The sequence below is a fragment of the Salvelinus sp. IW2-2015 genome, linkage group LG8 (assembly GCF_002910315.2).
Source record: "Salvelinus sp. IW2-2015 linkage group LG8, ASM291031v2, whole genome shotgun sequence".
Classification (NCBI taxonomy): Eukaryota; Metazoa; Chordata; class Actinopteri; order Salmoniformes; family Salmonidae; genus Salvelinus; species Salvelinus sp. IW2-2015.
This window is the reverse complement of record NC_036848.1, coordinates 43,355,982-43,375,769: the sequence shown is the minus strand read 5'-3', so window position 1 is coordinate 43,375,769 and position 19,788 is coordinate 43,355,982. Positions and strand designations below refer to the sequence as shown.

Genomic DNA, 19,788 nt, shown 5'->3' with positions numbered 1-19,788 from the left:
TGGATGGAAACCTAGCGACTGTGTCTTCTTATTTTCTCGGCCTTAGGCCTATATCACGGTGGCAAGGCATATGAACTAACAGGATTTGTAGTGCAAACAATGCAATAAGGCTTTTTTTCTGGCTCGGCTTCCCCAGTGATTTTACCCATGCACCGCTACCGGATGCCAGGACCGGAAGATTTTAAAACTTTAAACAAACTAAACTTTAGGTTTCCCCTTTTACTTGTGTTGGAATTCCTGTTTCTTGTTGTCAATGGTGTGCTCCTTTTTTAAGGCAAGGCCCATGTAACCTAGTGGGCACATAATTTCAACCTGAGATAGGCTACATCATGGGCTGTCACTACTTACTAATAAAAAAGAAAAGGACTAGATGTGCTACATGAGTACCATGTTTGTCTCTGTTGAAGTGTCCCATCAGTGTCAGTGTCACATACTTGTGCTGTGTGTGTTAAGGTGCACGTATGACTTTAAATGATTATGCGTTCAAATGAGGCATCTGAAATGCGCTTGCGCAGGCTCTCTCACCGGAAGTGATTCCCACGCTCAGACGAGGTCAAAATGGCGACTTGCTACATGTGAAGAGGACATAAGGGAGCCGGCTTTATGCTACAAAAACATGTACAAATCGACATGTAGCAGATTCACAGGTGAACACATAGATAATGTGCTTATCGTTCTGATGCACCTGAATAAAATGTTAATTACTGTGCTTTTGCTGGTCGAAAATACCAGGTAAGCTTGCCAACATAAAACTGTTAGCTATGTACCGGTATGTTATGTATATGTCTGTCAGTTAGCAATGCTGTATGACCTTCGATTTAATCCAGCCAATGTGTGCCAATCTACTCTCGATTCATCTAGTCATTTGACACATCGCTATACATATCGTGTGGTGTTGCAGTTCCAGCAACAAACCCGTCAATTATACTTTGCGTTGAAGAGTTATCTAGCTGCCTAGCTAACTAATGCTAGCACCATAAATTGCTGATGATAGCTAGGCTGTCTGTAACTCGATACCCCATTAACGATAATATTTGTTAAGCGCCCCGACGCTTGGTCTAAACATTAACACGCATCGTTTGCGGTACGGTTTGGGGAACATAAGGAGCGTATCTTTAATATCAGCGAGAAATAATAATAAAAAAGTAACATAACTACACACCTTTTTATAATGTTAGTGTTCCCACACGGCATATTTCCATTTTACAGTGTTTGTTTAGGAAACAAAGACGGTAGACTGAGTGTTCTACAGTACCTGTGCTAATTACAGTGCCTTTGGAAAGTTTTCAGACCTCTTGACTTTCTCCACATTTTGTTTAGTTACAGCCTTCTAATATAACTGATTTAAATCAAGTAAAACTCATCAATCTGCACACAATACCCCATAATGACAAAGCAAAAACAGGTTTTTAGAAATGTTTGCTGATTTTGTTAAATAAAAAACAGATACTGAATTTACATAATTATTCAGACCCTTTGCTATGAGACTCGAAATAGAGCTCAGGTGCATCCTGTTTTCATTGATCATCCTTGATGTTTCTACAACTTGACTGGATTCCACCTTTGGTAAATTCAATTGATTGGACATGCTTTGGAAAGGCACACACCTGTCTATATAAAGGTCCCACAGTTGACAGTGCATGTCAGAGCAACAACCAAGCCATGAGGTCAGGGAGGTGACCAAAAACCTGAGGGAAACTCTGACAGAGCTCTAGAGTTTTTCTGTGGAGATGGGAGAACCTTCCAGAAGGGCAACCAACTCTGCAGCACTCCACCAATCAGGCCTTTATGGTAGAGTGGACAGACGGAAGCCACTCCTCAATAAAAGGCACATGACCGCCTGCTTGGAGTTTGCCAAAAAGCACCGAAAGACACTGACCTTGAAAAACAAGATTCTGTGGTCTGATGAAACCAAGATCGATCTCTTTGGCCTGAATGCAAAGCGTCATGTCTGGAGGAAACCTGGCACCATCTCTACGGTGACGCATGGTGGCAGTATCATGCTGTGGGGATGTTTTTCAGCAGCAGGGATTGGGAGACTATTTAGGATCGAGGGAAAGATGAACGGAGCAAAGTACAGTGAGATCCTTGATGAAAACCTGCTCAGGACCTCAGACTGGGGTGAAGGTTCAACTTCCAACAGGACAACGACCTATATCCATCCTGCCCTGCCTATCTAAAGTTTTCTAAAGCCAAGTTAATAAACAGATCACTGACCATTTTGAATCCCACCGTACCTTCTCCGCTGTGCAATCCGGTTTCCGAGCCGGTCACGGGTGCACCTCAGCCACCCTCAAGGTACTAAACGATATCATAACCGCCATCGATAAAAGACAGTACTGTGCAGCCGTCTTCATCGACCTGGTCAAGGCTTTCGACTCTGTCAATCACTGTATTCTTATCGGCAGACTCAATAGCCTTGGTTTTTCTAATGATTGCCTCGCCTGGTTCAACAACTACTTTGCAGACAGAGTTCAGTGTGTCAAATCGGAGGGCATATTGTCCGGACCTCTGGCAGTCTCTATGGGGGTGCCACAGGGTTCAATTGTAGGGCCGACTCTTTTCTCTGTATATATCAATGATGTCGCTCTTGCTGCGTGCGATTCCCTGATCCACCTCTACGCAGACGACACCATTCTGTGTACTTCTGGCCCTTCCTTGGACACTGTGCTAACTAACTTCCAAACGAGCTTCAATGCCATACAACACTCCTTCCGTGGCCTCCAACTGCTCTGAAACGCTAGTAAAACCAAATGCATGCTTTTCAACCGTTCGCTGCCCGCACCCGCCCGCCCGACTAGCATCACCACCCTGGACGGTTCCGACCTAGAATATGTGGACAACTATAAATACCTAGGTGTCTGGTTAGACTGTAAACTCTCCTTCCAGACTCATATRAAACATCTCCAATCCAAAATCAAATCTATAATCGGCTTTCAATTTCACAACAAAGCCTCTTTCACTCACGCCGCCAAACTTACCCTAGTAAAACTGACTATCCTACCGATCCTCGACTTCGGCGACGTCATCTACAAAATAGCTTCCAATACTCTACTCAGCAAACTGGATTCAGTTTATCACAGTGCCATCCGTTTTGTTACTAAAGCACCTTATACGACCCACCACTGCGACCTGTATGCCCTAGTCGGCTGGCCCTCGCTACATGTTCGTCGTCAGACCCACTGGCTCCAGGTCATCTATAAGTCTATGCTAGGTAAAGCTCCGCCGTATCTGAGTTCACTGGTCACGATAACAACACCCACCTGTAGCACACGTTCCAGCAGGTATATCTCACTGATCATCCCCAAAGCCAACACCTCATTTGGCCGCCTTTCCTTCCAGTTCTCTGCTGCCAGTGACGGGAACGAATTGCAAAAAATCGCTGTAGTTAGATACTTTTATTTCCCTCACCAACTTTAAACATCAGCTATCTGAGCAGCTAACCGATCGCTGCAGCTGTACATAGTCCATCTGTAAATAGCCCACCCAATCTACCTCATCCCCATACTGCTTTTATTTTATTTACTTTTCTGCTCTCTTGCACATCATCATCTGCTCATTTATCACTCCAGTGTTAATCTGCTAAATTGTAATTATTCGCTCCTATGGCCTATTTATTGCCTACCTCATGCCTTCTGCACACACTGTATATAGACTTTCCTTTTTTTTCTACTGTGTCATTTACTTGTTTGTGTTATTGGCTTGTTTATTGTTTACTCAATGTGTAACTCTGTTGTTGTCTGTCACACTGCTTTGCTTTATCTTGGCCAGGTCGCAGTTGTAAATAAGAACTTGTTCTCAACAAGCCTACCTGGTTAATTAAAGGTGAAATAAATACAAAATAAAAAACGACCCTAAGCACACAGGCAAGACAACAAGAGACCGAGAGGCACCTTTTCATTATAATGTTGAAGAAAATGCGTTCCTAGCGTGTGAGGAATGTGTTTGCTGGCCTAATAAATCCTAGCCAGCTAGCAAATGTTTCGAATTATAATAATATTTTTTTGGGCTACACTTATGCTAACCCGTTTGCGGTCCTTTTAGGGTTGCTTGCTGGCTAGTTAGCTACAGTATTTGGCTACTGCCGTCAGTGTGTATCATATTTTGCCTATTCCACCATTTGTTGAATGCATACTGGCATTTGAAAATAGTGCGGGAAAAAGGAATCTGGACACGGTAGACACATTTTAAATGTAGGTGTAGAGGGATTACTCGTTCGGAATTCTATGATCAGAACTCTGTGATCAGAATACTCAAGCTGCATGAACTGTTAAGTCTAGACATGGCTTGAGGTGTGGTTCAGGGCAGGGTTCTGGAATTATTTCAGCCTCCTGAGTTTGAAGAGGTGCTGTTGCGCCGTCATCACACTATTTGTAAAGGGACCATTTCAGGTTGTCAGTGATGTGCACACCAAGGAACTTTAATCTTCTGACCCACTCCTCTGCGGCCCCATCGATGTGTCGTGCTCTGTCTGCAGTCTCCTGTAGTCCATGATCAGCCACTTCGTTTTGGCACTCACATCCTCCCTGTCATCAGCAAACTTGATTGAGTCGGAGACGTGCTTGGTCACGCAGTCGTGGGCGAACATGGAGTGAAGGAGGGGGCAGAGCACGTACCCCAGGAGGCGCCCGTTAGAGAATGACCGAGAATATATTGGGCCGATATTATACTTTTTCTGGTCTATAGTCCCTTTATATAGCAAAACTGCTGCTATGCCAGCCGCCACTCACCGCCTGTGCCACGTGTACCTCAATGCCTAGGAATGTCTAGCTGGGAAAATCAGCGTCAAGCTAACTCATTCTCCAACAGAGATGTGATGTATTGAGAAGTGGATGAATTGGCACAGTGACCACAATCCAACTCCTGTTGCAAATTATTAGTTTAGTTATTTCACTAAAAATAAAGCATGTGTCGAACAGGTCCGGATGTGCACGCAATAAGAAAGCTAGCTATCTAATGAAATAGATAGCGGAGGTCAATCAGGTCAGCGGAGTCAATCACCACCTTCCGGAGACACCTGAAACCCCACCTCTTTAAGGAATACCTAGGATAGGATAAAGTAATCCTTCTAACCCCCCCCCCTTAAAAGAGTTAGATGCACTATTGTAAAGTGGTTGTTCCACTGGATATCATAAGGTGAATGCACCAATTTGTAAGTCGCTCTGGATAAGAGCGTCTGCTAAATGACTTAAATGTAATGTAAATGTAAATAGCCATGTGACCTGTTAGCAAAGATTACGATAACTATCCCTTTCATCTGTGGCGTTAACTAGCTAGCGTTATTAGCTACTATGCTAGCTAGCTGGTTAGGTGAATGTGGTGCTAAGATATCAGATATGATCTAATAGCTAGCTAATGTTAGCTGGTTATTATTTTGAACATGCACCATTTTCGGCAACGAGCCATCTGACTTGCAGTGTAACTTTAGCTATTTAATGGTGTACTGATCTGACCAGTAGCAATTGTATCCGTAAATTGACAGTTGATAGTCGGATTGGATTGTCGTAATAGGGAAAAAAGTGTCTTAAAATGCAGAAATAAATATTGATATTGATTTGGTTCCCCCTTTGCTGCTATAACAGCCTCTACTCTTCTGGTAAGGCTTTCCGCTAGGTGTTGGAACATTGCTGCAGGGATTTGCTTCCATTCAGACACGTGCATTAGTGAGGTTGAGCACTGATGTTGTGCGATTAGGCCTAGCTCGCAGTCAGCGTTCCAATTCATCCCAAAGGTGTTCATTCTGTCAGGGTTCTGTGCAGACCCGTCAAGTTCTTCCACACCGATCTCAACAAACCATTTCTGTWTGGACCTTGCTTTGTACACAGGGCCATTGTCATACTGAAACAGGAAAGGGCCTTCCCTAAACTGTTGCCACAAAGTTGGAAGCACAGAATCATCTAGAATGTCATTGTATGCTGTAGCGTTAAGATTTCCCTTCACTGGAACTAAGGGGCCTAGGCCGAACCATGAAAAACAGCCCCAGACTATTATTCATCCACCAAACTTTACAGTTGGCACTGTGCATTGGGGCAGCTAGTGTTCTCCTGGCATTTGCCAAAACCAGATCTATCCGTCAGACTGCCAGATGGTGAAGCTGGATTCATCACCCCAGAGAACGCGTTTCCACTGCTCCGGAGTCCAATGGCGGCGAGTTTTACATCACTCCAGCCAACGCTTGGCATTGTTCTTAGGCTTGTGTGTGGCTGCAGTTTGGAAGTCTGTAGTGAGTGTTGCGACCATGGACAGACAATTTTTAAACGCTTCAGCACTCGGCAGTCCCGTTTTGTGAGTTTGTGTGGTCGATTACAAATMTATACACTTTTCAGCAACTGGTTTGGCTCATATAGCCAAATCCAGAAATTAAGGGGTGTCCACATACTTTTGTATGTATAGTACCAGTCAAAAGTTTGGACACCTACTCATTCCAGGGTTTTTCTTTATTTTTATTATTTTCTACATTGTAGAATAATAATGAAGACATCAAAACTATGAAATAACACATGGAATCATGTAAGTAACTAAAAAAGTGTTAAACAATCAAAACATATTTGAGATTCTTCAAAGTAGCCACCCTTTGCCTTGACAGCTTTGCAAACTCTTGGCATTCTCTCAACCAGCTTCATGAGGTAGTCACCTGGAATTCATTTCAATTAACAGGTGTGGCTTGTTAATTTGTGGAATTTAATTTGTTTTGAGCCAATCAGTTGTGAAGATAGCACTATTTGGTACAAGACCAAGTCCATATTATGGCAAGAACAGCTCAAATAACCAAATAGAAACAACAGTCCATCATTACTTTTAGACATGAATGTCAGTCAATCCGGACAATTTCAAGAACTTTAAATTTTTCTTCAAGTGCAGTTGCAAAAACAATCAAGCACTATGATGAAACTGGCTCACATGAGGACCGCCACTGGAAAGGAAGACCCAGAGTTACCTCTGCTGCAGAGAACAAGTTCATGAGTTACCAGCCTCAGTTTACATCCCAAATAAATGCTTCAGTTCAAGTAACAGACACATCTCAACTTCAACTTTTCAGAGGAGACTGCGTGAATCAGGCCTTCGTGGTCGAATTGCTGCCAAGAAACCACTTCTAGGACACCAATAAGAAGAGACTTGGTTGGGCCAAGAAACACAAGCAATGGACATTAGACCGGTGGAAATCTGTCCGTTGGTCTGATGAGTGCAAATTTGAGATTTTTGGTTCCAACTGCCATGTCTTTGTGAGATGCAGAGTAGGTGAACGGATGATCTCCGTATTTGTGGTTCCCACCGTGAAGTATGGAGGAGGTGGTGTGGGGGTGCTTTGCTGGTAACACTGTCAGTGATTTATTTAGAATTCAAGGCATGTTACATGTAGCCATGTAACCAGCATGGCTACCACAGCATCTGCAGCTATACACCATCCCATCTGGTTTGGGCTTAGTGGGACTATAATTTGTTTTTCAACAGGACAATGACCCAAAACACACCTCCCAGGCTGTGTAAGGGATATTTGACCAAGGAGAGTGATGGAGTGCTGCATCAGATGACCTGGCCTCCACAATCCCCCGACCTCAACCCAATTGAGATGGTTTGGGATGAGTTGGACTGCAGAGTGAAGGAAAAGCAGCCAACAACTGCTCAGCATATGTGGGAACTCCTTCAAGACTGTTGGAAAAGCATTCCTCATAAAGCTGGTTGAGAGGATGCCAAGAGTTTGCAAAGCTGTCAAGGCAAAGAGTGGCTACTTTGAAGAATCTCCTATATATCGATTTTGACACTTTTTCTTTTACTACATTATTTCATAGTTTTGATGTCTTCTCTATTCTACAATGTAAAATAAAGAAAAATCCTTGTATGAGTAGGTGTTTCCAAACTTTTGACACGTGTGTAGATAGATCTCTCTCACATGTAAAGTTTTCGTTTCATGAGCTGCACAAAAAGCTTATGCTCAAATTTTGTGCACAAATTTGTTCACATCCCTATTAGTGAGCATTTCTCCTTTGCCAAGATAATCCATCCACTTGACAGGTGTGGAATATCAAGAAGCTGATTAAGGAGCACGTGCAGTTTTGTCACACAACACAATGCCACAGATGTCTCAAGTTTTGAGGGAGTTTGCATTTGGCATGCTAACTGCAGGAATGTCCACCAGCACTGTTACCAGAGAACTGAATGTTCATCTCTCTACCATAAGCCGCTTTAGAGAATTTGGCAGTACGTCCAACCGGCATCTCAACTGCATGCCGTTGGATGGGCGAGCTGTTTGCTGGTTTTCAACATTGTGAACAGAGTGCCCCATGGTGGCGTTGGGGTATGAGATGGAATAAGCTATCAATGGCAAATTTCATTCATAGAAGTACCGTGACGAGATCCCGAGGCCCATTTCTTTTAAGGTGTCTGTGACCAACAGATGCATATCTGTATTCCCAGTCATGTGAAATCCATAGATTAGGGCCTAATGAATTCATTTAAATTGACTGGTTTCCTCATATGAACTGTAAGTCAGTAAAATCTTTATTGTAGCAGGTTGTGTTTTTGTTCAGTTATTCTATATATTTATTTACTACATCTTTGGGGAAGGTTCACTGTATTCGGTGCATGTGATAACTTAAACTATGGGCAGATTTGAGTTTGCAAAGCTCCTATACTCCTATTGAATATGCATTCACATGTACTGGGAGTAAGCCTATGCCATCTAAATGTCCCTAGTTTATCAAGAGATTTACGATTCAAACAAAATTATTACCGTTACGTAATTTTGGTAAAAACAAAGTAAAATGTATTTAATTTGAAAATGTATGTAATGCATACATGGCTGTCTGGGAAATGTTTGTCTTCAACATTGTCAAATGTAGTATTGAATTTCGTCGTAAAATATTGTCCATCGGTTTCCTAGATCAGCGTGGCGGAGATGTTGTTGCCTACGTTCACCACATGGGCTTGGCCTGTCAGGAAGTCCAGGATCCAGTTGCACAGGGAGGGGTTTGGGCCCTGAGCTTAGTGATGGGCTTGGAGGGCACTATGGTGTTGAAGGCTGAACTGCATTCTTACATGGGTATTCCTCTTGTCCAGGTGGGTTAGGACATTGTGTAGTGCACAGTTGCGTTGTACATGGACCTGTTGGGGCAGTATGCAAATTGTAGTGGATCTAGGGTGTCGGGTAAGATGGAGGTGATATGGTCCTTAACTAGCCTTTCAAAGCACTTCATGATTACAGAAGTGAGTCCTACAGGGTGATAGTCATTTAGTTAATTTACCTTCGCTTTCTTGGGTACAGGAACGATTGTGGACATCTTGAAGTGGGGACAACGGACTGAGAGATTGAAAGTCCCTAAACATTCCAGCCAGCTGGTCTGCACATGCTCTGAGTACAACGCTTGGGATGCCTTCTGGGCCGACAGCCTTGCGAGGGTTAACACTCTTAAATGTCTGACTTACTGTACGTCGCCTACGGAGATCGGGAGCACACAATCCTCGTGAGTGGCGTACCACGTCAGCGGCTTAGTGTTTAACTCGAAGCGGGCGAAGGAGTTTTGCTTGTCCGGAAGCGAGGCTTTGGTGTGCGACGTGGCTGGTTTTCCCTTTCTAATCCGTGATTGTCTGGAGTCCCTGCCACATACGTCTCGTGTTTGAGCTGTTGAATTGTGACTCCACTTTGTCTCTATACTGACGTTTTGCCTCTTTGATTGCCTTATTCATAGGTCATAGTTCTTCCAGAGCCAATTCGCTTTTAAACAAAACCATGTAAGGTCCTTGGACTATAAGGAGTAACGTTAGGCTCCTTTAGTCCATTGTTGGGCTTGCCTCTGTTATAGCAGAGAAGCATAAATTACTTTTCTAGCAAGTCCTCAACAGTGGACATTTTGATGATGCATATTCATGTCATGAACAGGTTTGTTTTGTGTTTTTAGGTCTGGTTGGTGTGAGTGTGAACCAGAAACTATTAGGTAGAAATGCCATTAGAAATCACAAGAGTGCTCGCAGCCTCATCCAGATGTCCAGGAGAGACCCATCACAATGGAGCACGTTTCAGCACCTCAACTTCTTGAAGCGCCAGGTAAGTCACATGCCGCCCATTTTAGCAGGCAACAACAACACTGTTTTGTAAGTGATAGACAACATTCTGTCCTTAGATTGTGCCCTATCATACCAATTGACTTCTCAGTCCATGCTCATGTAACCTAGTTGGCCTATATGTACCAGGTAATGTCAGGACATGTACACAGGATTAGCTGTATTATAATTGCAGCTGTATAGGCTATGTCATGGGCAGCCGCCACGTATTGATCATAAAATAAGAGAACGACTAGCTCGATGTGTTCCATGTTTTTGTCAGCTGTGTGTTATGCCAGTGCCACCTAACCATGTTGTGTGCCAATGTACAAGTATGACTTTCACTGCTTGTACTTTCGAAGGAGGAATATTTGCCATAATGTGCCAATGACAGAGCACCTTTATCTTCACACACACTATCTGCTCTACCTCCCTCTTCCCAGTATGTGATGAGGAGTAACAATGCCCTCTATCAGAGAGCTAAACCTAAGCAGACAGCCATCTTGACCGTCCTCGAGGACCATCGTGATGACGGCATGGACAGTCAAATCCAGCAGGTCCCAACCATCGACCATGTGCCTATGGTCACCGATGTCACACCACAGCCAGAGACCACAACCACAAATATGACTGCAACACCCGTCTCAAGTCCTGTCTCGGCTGTGACAGCACAGGAGAAACTTGCTGTGTTGAAACCTCCCTCCAGCAAGACTGTGTCAACACCACAGACAAAGGCTGTGTCCAGTGCAGCTGAGTCTGGGACTGAGATGTTAGAGGTGCCCCATGTGCACGTGGAGTCTGATGAAGCCAGGGATGCTCGGCTGGACAGGCAGTGGAAGGAGCTCAAGGTGGACCTGGCTGAGCTTCCAGATGTGTACGCCAAACTTTCCAAAATCAAACTCACAGGTATGTTAAGGACTAGGCTAAGCACGCCAGACTACTTGGTAACCAAAAGCAAGTCTTAATTGCTTAGTGATCAAATTTTAGCTAGCATTGACAGTGTTATGATTTGAGGCTTTTTTTTAAATTGTCCGTAAAACCGAAGGAACATGTATGAAAGCATTTCTTATTTTTAATCAAGCATATGCACAATTTGGTCTAGGGTATTGCTTCACCTTTCACAAACGGGAACTTGTAGCATTCGCATATACTCGGGGATGCAAACTCGTCACTTTCCAGCGATATCCGCCATTTTGATTCCAAAATGGGTTGTCCACATGAATCGTGTAGATCCTAAGAAAAAAAGTTTGGTGTGGGGGGTATGTTTCTCGTATTGAAACGATTGACTGAGCACAGAATGAATCCTCACGCGTACTTCAATGAGAATATCAAACAAGGTTCAGAGCGGGATGTCCTATCAGAATGAGTGCTTTATCCAATATCTTCAAATTTAGGATGCAGTTGCCTAATCAATGTAATTATATCTATTTTTCAGGTGTTCCTTAAATTCGGTTTGGTGCCTAACTTTTCGGAGCTGTGTGAGACGGGGGGGGGGGGAGTGTGCGTAAAGTTGTCTGAAGAGTAGGCTAGTAATGGGGGGGGTCGATACAGTTACGTAACGATATGATTTTTGACGATGTATCGTTTTGACTATCGCAATATAATTTTCCCGCTAGTTAGCTGTACCTGCACCAAAACTCCATTATTTTTCCTTCATAGATTGTTCTCCATCTTCTTTTTAAATAGGAGCCGATTTTTGTTTTCAGCACTTATTTCCATAACTTTTTTTTCTCATGACTCTTTCTTGTACCTCTGCAGCAGACATATGGTGAGCAATATGTTTGGAACATCGAATCGCAATTCATATCGCATCGGCAGCCAAGTATCGTGATAATATCGTATCGTGAGGTTCCTGGCCATTCCGGGCCCTACTAAATATGGTTTCATAAACTGTTTTCTCCCCCTTACTGCCACAATGAAAATGCAGATCAATATGTGTTTATATTTTTTGATTACATTCTTCCTGCCAAATCACAAGTAGGCCTTTGGATATGAGCAAATCGGCCATTTTCTGCAGTAGCCCATTCAATGTGTTGTATTGAGTAGAGGTGTGAAGATCAGGGACCGGTTTTTGTGTAGCACAGGTGCAGAATGTATAGAAAACTCTATTGTGATACTTGACCTTGTATCACATCGTTAGTAAAATGTTGTTATCGTGACAACCACACTCTGAAATTAACCAGACTTTCTAGCAGTTTACACAGAATGTTCTTGTGTTTCCGTGTCACCCTTTTCTGGCACTCACCAGTTTGCATTCTTGATCCTGTTCTGCCAGTAATTGCCCAAAGCTGTAGTCCTATAATTGATATGGAAATGATGGTGGGTATTCAAGTATGATAAGCGTGCATGTTGCTTGTGTGTGTAGGTATGATGTTGATATTGTTGTCTGGTTGTTTCAGCATTAGTAGTGTGGACGGCAGCAGCTGGTTTTGCCATGGCTCCAGTGCCCTTTGACCCTGCCACCTTCTTCCTAGCATCCCTCGGGACAGGGCTCGCCTCCTGCACCGCCAACTCCATCAACCAGGTCAGTTGCGTCACAGCTGTGTGCGCGTGTGTCAAAATGATCATGCAGAGTAGCCTGCCTGGGCATTCTTGGTTTGGTTTCAGACATTGCCTTGTTATTGCAGTGAGATATGACCATCGGTAAAGGACTGTGAAGAAAAGCACAATTAGCTGTGTATATAGGCCTGCATTATTATTAATGCATGTATTATTGTGGACTATATCCCCTCCCRGTGATGAACTTTGTTTTACATGGAGAACAAAAGCCAAATCTTTGGTTTCTGGCACTGTATGGGTGGTTAATACCTCAAAACTTTAATGATTCTGCATTTAACATCTTCCCCTGGTCAACCCCAGACTTACAAAACATTAAAATCACTGTAATCGGTCCCGAGTGGTCAATTTTTTTCTTCTTCTCCCTCTTAAGTTGTTTCTCTGAAAGATGGATGAGGTCTCATTTCAACGGCTGGCAAGATTACAGTTGGGTTCTGAAACGCGTAATAGATTTTCATTGCACTTTACACAAACATGAACTCACTGGCTGACAGACATGCACACACACAGTACTGTCCCCTCGTCGTGCACTTCTTGTTGTTCTACAAAACATTGCGGGAGCCATTGACAGCACCTTTGAACTTTAGTTAAATTCCTCTCTCGCTGCGTATCTAAAAAATGCATTAACAGGCGACTCAAACTGGAAAACTGTTATTATTTGCCTGCTGAAAGCTTTTTTGCCCCAAAAAATAAAGTGACCGCTGCGCCTGGACACTTAAAATGCCTGAAATAATCAGACCTCGCTGAGTGTTGCCGCTGTGCGCTGGAATGCGCTCCATGACTTAAGAATATTAGTTTAATGGACAACCTCTCCCTCAGCCCTGAGTTGAACCCCAATTAGCTGTGGCCTTCTGCCTGTAATTTGTCCAGGGCCCTGATTACACTGCAGGTTCCTGCCCTAGGGGGCAGACAGCAGGGTTACGTTCACTAGGTATGCTCCAAACTGAAGAAAACTGACTAAAACTGGGAGGGACTAACCTGAGCTAGTCCAATGAGAAATGCTTGTTTTTGTTGGAAAATGTGTTRGGTTGTAAAGCTCTCCCTTAGCCCTAACACTAGCCCAGCCTTCAACAGCCAAGTTCCAGGCAGTGTCCTCCTCTCTCTCCTTTAGAGCTGGAATTAGGTTATTTTCTCAACCGGGTCACAATGAACGGAACTTATTTGTCCCAACAATCCAAAGCTCTTGGACCTGACCTTTCCGTGCAGGCATGTAGTATTTCCTCTAGTCTAGCGTGTCATTGTCAGGGTGACATCTGTAGAAATTTGAATAGCGTCAATCCATCAAACAAAAAAAATGTCATTGTCCCGTCATTGACTTKTTGGAATTAAACTCTGCCTGCCTTTCCCCTTCAATTGACCTCTTCACCCATCTACCTTACACTGGAGCAGGAGTGTAAAATATCCTATAGGTGTGACAGTTATGTCTCCTTCTCTAAAAGCAGGGGCAGGTTGGTAGTCTCTAATCCCCAGCTGTAGGGCTCCAGGGCCCCAGCCCTGAGGAGTTCAGTGCTGAGAGATGGGAGAGGCGGTAGCTACATCATGTCCATCCCTGTATGTCTGTCCCTATCTGTATCAAGTCAGCGGCTGTCATTCTTAATTTTTTCTATAGGAATTTGTTCGGGGCAAGGAAGGACATGATGATTCATCTTTCATTTAGAGTACTAGATCTTTCTCCTTTCATCATCTCCTCCCAGCACAGCAGTCACCAGCCAGGCCTAGTCAGAACAGAAGCCTGGGGCTTGGGTGAAGGTGAAGTCCAGGGAGCCACCCACTAAGATTGGGTTTAGGTGATGGGTCTGAGGCCCTGCAAAATCAGTTAAATTAGTCTGATTTGGTTTTATTTTCCAGGTTTCTGTTTWTCGCTCTAAAAATCATTAGACCGATGTTAGCAATGTTTCTGTAGTGCTCATCTGATTGCAGTGTTTGCACGACAAATGGCCACTGGAWTGATGCAAATAATCATGAGATCATTCTAGTGGTAGACCAACACGCACGCATAGACGCGGGCATTCCTGTGCCATTTCAAGGAAAATACAAATCACTGATGCATTTTGTTCATGTCTTATGATAATCTTGGGCAAATTAATGCATTTTCTATTAAGTTCAAAACATTTTAYTTGATTTCCTACTAAGTTCAATCCATTTTTGAATTTTGTTTTAATGTCTAGATTCTTTGATTCCGTCCGCCTTCTCCGCAACTCAGTTTTTAATCGGGTCCTAGAGGGGAGTGTGTGGCTGTGGGTTGGCTGCTGTTCTGAAGTGGGCAGTGTGGAACATGTGGACTACCTTCAACCGGACATGAAGGGTAGTAGTCTAAGTTGTAGAGTTGGTAGGTAGTGTTACAGTAGAGCAGGACAAATGGAATTCATGTTGATTTGTTTTGTTTGATGTGTCTCCGCTTTGAAGTCTTAATGGGCCCGCCAGCCAGGCCAGTGCATTATGGGTGGGTGGTGGCGGCGTGCACTTGGCCAACTGACAGTCATTATTCACGCTGGCAAAGAGACACACAGGAAGAAAATTGTGGGTGAGGTAAAAATGCCATTGTCATTGGATCGCAGTAAATTGTCTTTGAAAGTAAATACAGAGCTCTTGTAGGACTGTCTTACCTCAACATGTTTTCCTCCCTCTTTTTTTTTATGTGGATGGCCTTGTTTTTCTCAGACCTTATGTAAGCAGAGCCCGAGTCTCCTCACGGTTCTGTCTGGAATCTGAGGGCATTAAATCTTTAGGCCAGGGCTTCTCTTTCTTGTGGCCAGCACCAGTTGTCAGACAGACCAGGGCTTCACTCCACACAAGGCAGCCCCTGTCTGCCTCCATGTTTCTTGTCTTTCTCAATGTCCCTCTGTGGTGACAGATCCCTGTGATGTCATCCGTTTTAATTGGCAAGATTGAGGGATTGAATTAAATGTAGTTTAAAGGGAAAAGAGCCACCTGGTTCAAGGAGGCCATTTCCTCCAGTTGGTGTCCCAAATGGGGACTTGTTACCCTACATAATGCTCTACTTTTGACTATATAAGGAATAGGGTGCCATTTGGGATYCAGACCTAACCTTACCTATGCTGGTAGTATGCCTGTTCAATGATACCGGCTGGCCAGCGATACTTTCCTTCAAAAAAGATCCAATGAGCCCATAGAGAGATTAGGGTTTTACAGTATTAGTATTTGTTTCTCTAATAGGGTAACACAATTCTTAGACAAAAAAGCCAGTTAAGTTGGTAGTTGCTCCCCTTTTTAAAATATTTATACTGTACGTATGTCTATGCACGTGACTGCCAAGTAGTTGTTGTTTTTGCTTTGTTTGGAAAATAATGTAATTTTATTTTGTGTAATTACACACACACACACACACACACACACAAAGGCCTAGGGGTTGTCGTGTGACACGTAACACTGCGGTGCGTTGCCCCACACACTTTGCTTCCGTGGAGACTCTCTGATCCTCCGCTGTGTCGGCTTGACACACCGGATCATCTGTCAAGGTTTTGTCTCGTGAAAAGAAACACACCCTCACCTGGGCGTAATTGATCTAAACACTTTGGTCGTCCATTTGGTTTTCATAATAATTCCAAAAGAAAGGGAGGGGTACGAAGAAAATATGACACTTCAATTTTTTTATATTTTTAGATGTGGTGCCAAGTGTTTTTTTTCTTTAAGTAGTGCTACAGCGTCAGTGCTGTGGTTGGGCTTGATCAAAGCACACACTTATTTTCTTGATTTGACAAATAAAACTACAGCTTCAAATCAAAGTAAGCAGAGGGTAGATCCCCCACTAAAGATCCACTTCCTATGAATTCCCCCGCCGCCCTTTAATCCTTTAATGTTTTGGGCCCTGAAGACTGAATTGTCGGCAGCGGACGGAGTGTGTGTGCTCCTGTGTGTGTGTGTGTGAGACCACATAAAACAACTGTGGTTGAATTACCTTCAGGAAAGGGAGAAAAGAAAATGTCTTTGGGGAAGAAGAATGCCTGACTTGGGGTTGTATCCCAAATAGCACCATATTCCCTGTATAGTACTACATTTGACCAGAGTTCTATGGGTCCTGGTCAAAAGTAGTGCACTATATAGGGAATGGGGTGTAATTTGGGATTTAACCTGTCTATGAAGCCAGCAAAGGGAAGCCAGACCTTCAGTAGTGCAGCTATCAAAGCCAAGGCTGCTGTTCTTCCCATGGGGGAAGTGCCCGAAGGCAGGCGCTCTCACAGACAGAAATGTTGTGCTTTCTTTTCTTAAACATCCCCATTTCGGGAAACTCACGGAAGGGTGTAAGCGCCTGGAGTCACGTAACAATGGCATGGCACCGTCTGGAGTTTCTCACTGCACTAAAAAGACACAATGACAGTCATATGATTTGACCCCGAGTCAGCGAGCCAGAGAATGATAGTGGGCTTTTGCAGGTTTTTTTCTCTTCCGCAAGAGTTCCCAACAAAACTTAAACAGCTGGCTTGGCAGTTGYATCACCAGCTTTGCTAAACTGGGTATCCAAGTTTGTTTGTCTGTGTGCTTTCCTTGCGGACACAATTTGACGTGGTTCACGACAAACTTTCTGACTACCTCACCAGATGAAATGTGCCCAATTGATTTCACAGACAGGGTGGTAGTCAGAGTTGAATAGCGGGAACTTGGTTACCGTGATTTCCCGCCCAAACACACTCCCTTCTCCTAGGATAAAATAACTGCAAGAAACCGGTAAATTATAATAAATTATTTCTATAAGCAGCATTACGTGAAATGGAACTGTTAAATTGTATGCAATGTCTGAATCTGGCTTCTCTACGGCTTTCTCTCTGTATGATCAATCATCAACGCTCAGGGTGGGGACAGAAGGCGCATCTRGGTATGGACCGCAGTTCACAARGCATGGACCCTCATGGTAGCTTTTTTTCTTGTGACGGGAAYGCCTACATTTGCTGCAGCTTAGCATATACCATAGCAGTATAAGGACMGAATGTGTGTCTAATTTACACATCAGTCTGGCTTTCGGGGGACACTGTTTTTCCATATTTTTATTGTGAAGATGATTTTCTTTTAATTACAGCTGCAGAGTTCTAAAACAGCCTATCACTCGAATATCGTTGCTTTAAATCAGTGAGCAGTCTTTCCATCCGTTACATTCAAATGTCATCAGTAGATAATCCTGTTCAAGATAATACAGTGTACATATATAGATGTCCTACCCTACCTCGTTCAGGTAATACATTCTATGCAGTATTAGCCTTATATTTAGCTAATGAATGATGGGTTATGCATACYCTTCTAACTTATAGCCTCTGTTTCTTGTGCAATATGCACCTGCACTTCGCTGGTCCTTCTCATTAAAAAACACTTCTTAGCTCTTGGAGTCCCAGGAAAAGCTAGACGAGAATAGCTAGATGGACACATATTTTTTGCATTTCTTATACTAATAAACTATTCGATGATTCGTCATTCATCTTGTTTGATGAATGTTAAATACAGCAGCCAGTAGGAGTTTGAAAGAAGAGGACAGGCTATGGCGGTAGGCTATAGCAGTTATTTATTCAGACTCATAACCATTCCATCTGTATCTTATTCTAGTCCAACTATTATTCAAGCATGTCATGACAATGAAGATAAGGACAACAACACTAATTTCATTTAACTGTTGAAAGCGAGGAAGGAATGACACACTAGAGAATGTAATAAACACTAGAGAATGTAACTAGAGAATGTAATAAACACAACATTAGGGTAAATATTATGATATTAAGGTATATCCGTCAGCTTACTAAATGTAAAATGGGTCCTATTATAGTCAAACTTGCTAGCCCATAATTGTAACTTTGTAGGCCGCATGTCCTGCACCAGAATTGCATGTGTTCTCCTAGCTTCATGGTTGGAACGTGGTGTATAATTCCAGTATATAATACAGTTCACGCTCAAAGATTAGCCTACTGGAGCATGTTTCATTTATTTACCCAGGAGATATAGCTACATCTATTTGTTTCTGTTGTTGAAATGTGCTATCCATGTGCTGGATAACAGCACAATCATTTGGGCTGTCATCAGGCTCATGTAGCATCGGGCTTGAATTTTCATGCCGATCAAAACTGTAATCCAAACATTTATATGCTTTAGAATGATACTTCCGGTTTTTGGTGGGAAATACCGTGAAAAACCGGGTTACCTGGGGAAAGTGTTTTATTTTCGGGATGAAACATTTTGTGAAAACCGGAGAATATTCAAACCTAGTGGTAGTGTTTTGTAGTATTGGAACCTGCTTGTGGGATGAGGTGGTGATGGCCTTGTCTGAGGGCTGAGCTTGTGGTTTTCCCTCAGAGCTCCCTGTGTCCTTGCAAACCTTCCAGATGGTTGAACAGCTCTGTAATGGGTTTGGAGACAGGGCCTTGAGTGTTGGAGTGACCTGGAGGTGGTCTGGCCTTCCAAGCCCCTGGGGGTCACAGCAGGGAAGGACTCCCCGGGTGTTCCAGCCATCAGAAGGCCACTCGGGCCCATCTCCCTCCATCACTGACTCCCCACTCTCCGGCCCTAATTTAAGCTAATTGAGTAATTGGGACTGAAGACTGTTTCAAGCTGGGTCTGGTGGTCCTAAAGACCCTGGTTGTAACCTGAGGTCCTCAGCTAAACAAACAGGACCTGGCCTGTACTGTCAAATCAGGATGAAAAGTGCAGTCTAGTAGTGAACTGCTCTGTCCCAAATGGCACCCTCTTCCCTGTATAGTGCCCTACTACAGCCGGTGCACAATATCTAATATTAAGCAAGTCTTGAGGTTTTGCTCGCCTGAGGTAGAGTACCTTTCAAGCTGTAGACCACACTATCTACCAAGAGTTTTCATCTATATTTTTCGTAGCTGTKTATTTACTACCACAAACCGATGCTGGCATTAAGGCCGCACTCAACGAGCTGTATAAGGCCATAAGCAAACAGGAAAATGCTACTCCAGTAGGGGCATCGATGTCGCATCGATGTCGTCCCCACAGTGACCGTGCGTACYTATCCCAACCAGAAGCCATGGATTACAGGCAACATCTGCACTGAGCTAAAGGCTAAAGCTGCCGTTTTCAAGGAGTGGGACACTAATCCAGACACTTTTATAAGAWATCCCGCTATGCCCTCAGACGAACGATCAAACAAGGCAAAGCATCAATACAGGACTAAGAAGGAACCCTTCAAAACCYGTTCTGACACTTGTCGGATGTGGCAGTGTTTGCAAACTA

The 19,788-nt window shown here is 43.5% G+C and overlaps 1 protein-coding gene across 3 annotated transcripts in view; it reads left to right on the top strand.

Moving 5' to 3' along the window:
- Positions 1 to 528: 528 nt before the first annotated feature.
- The window catches only part of cox10 (cytochrome c oxidase assembly factor heme A:farnesyltransferase COX10), a 65,536-nt gene continuing 46,276 nt past the window's right edge, over positions 529 to 19,788 (top strand). The window contains exons 1-5 of one of the 3 annotated variants that reach the window (XM_023993448.2): positions 555 to 647; positions 9,263 to 9,461; positions 9,897 to 10,042; positions 10,482 to 10,944; positions 12,438 to 12,562. In XM_023993448.2, the coding sequence (XP_023849216.1) occupies positions 9,980 to 10,042; positions 10,482 to 10,944; positions 12,438 to 12,562 (651 nt within the window). In that variant the 5' untranslated portion in view covers positions 555 to 647; positions 9,263 to 9,461; positions 9,897 to 9,979. Of the gene's footprint in view, positions 733 to 9,262; positions 9,462 to 9,896; positions 10,043 to 10,481; positions 10,945 to 12,437; positions 12,563 to 19,788 lie in introns of all 3 variants that reach the window. The other 2 variants (XM_023993447.2, XM_023993449.2) reach the window with 2 other exon arrangements.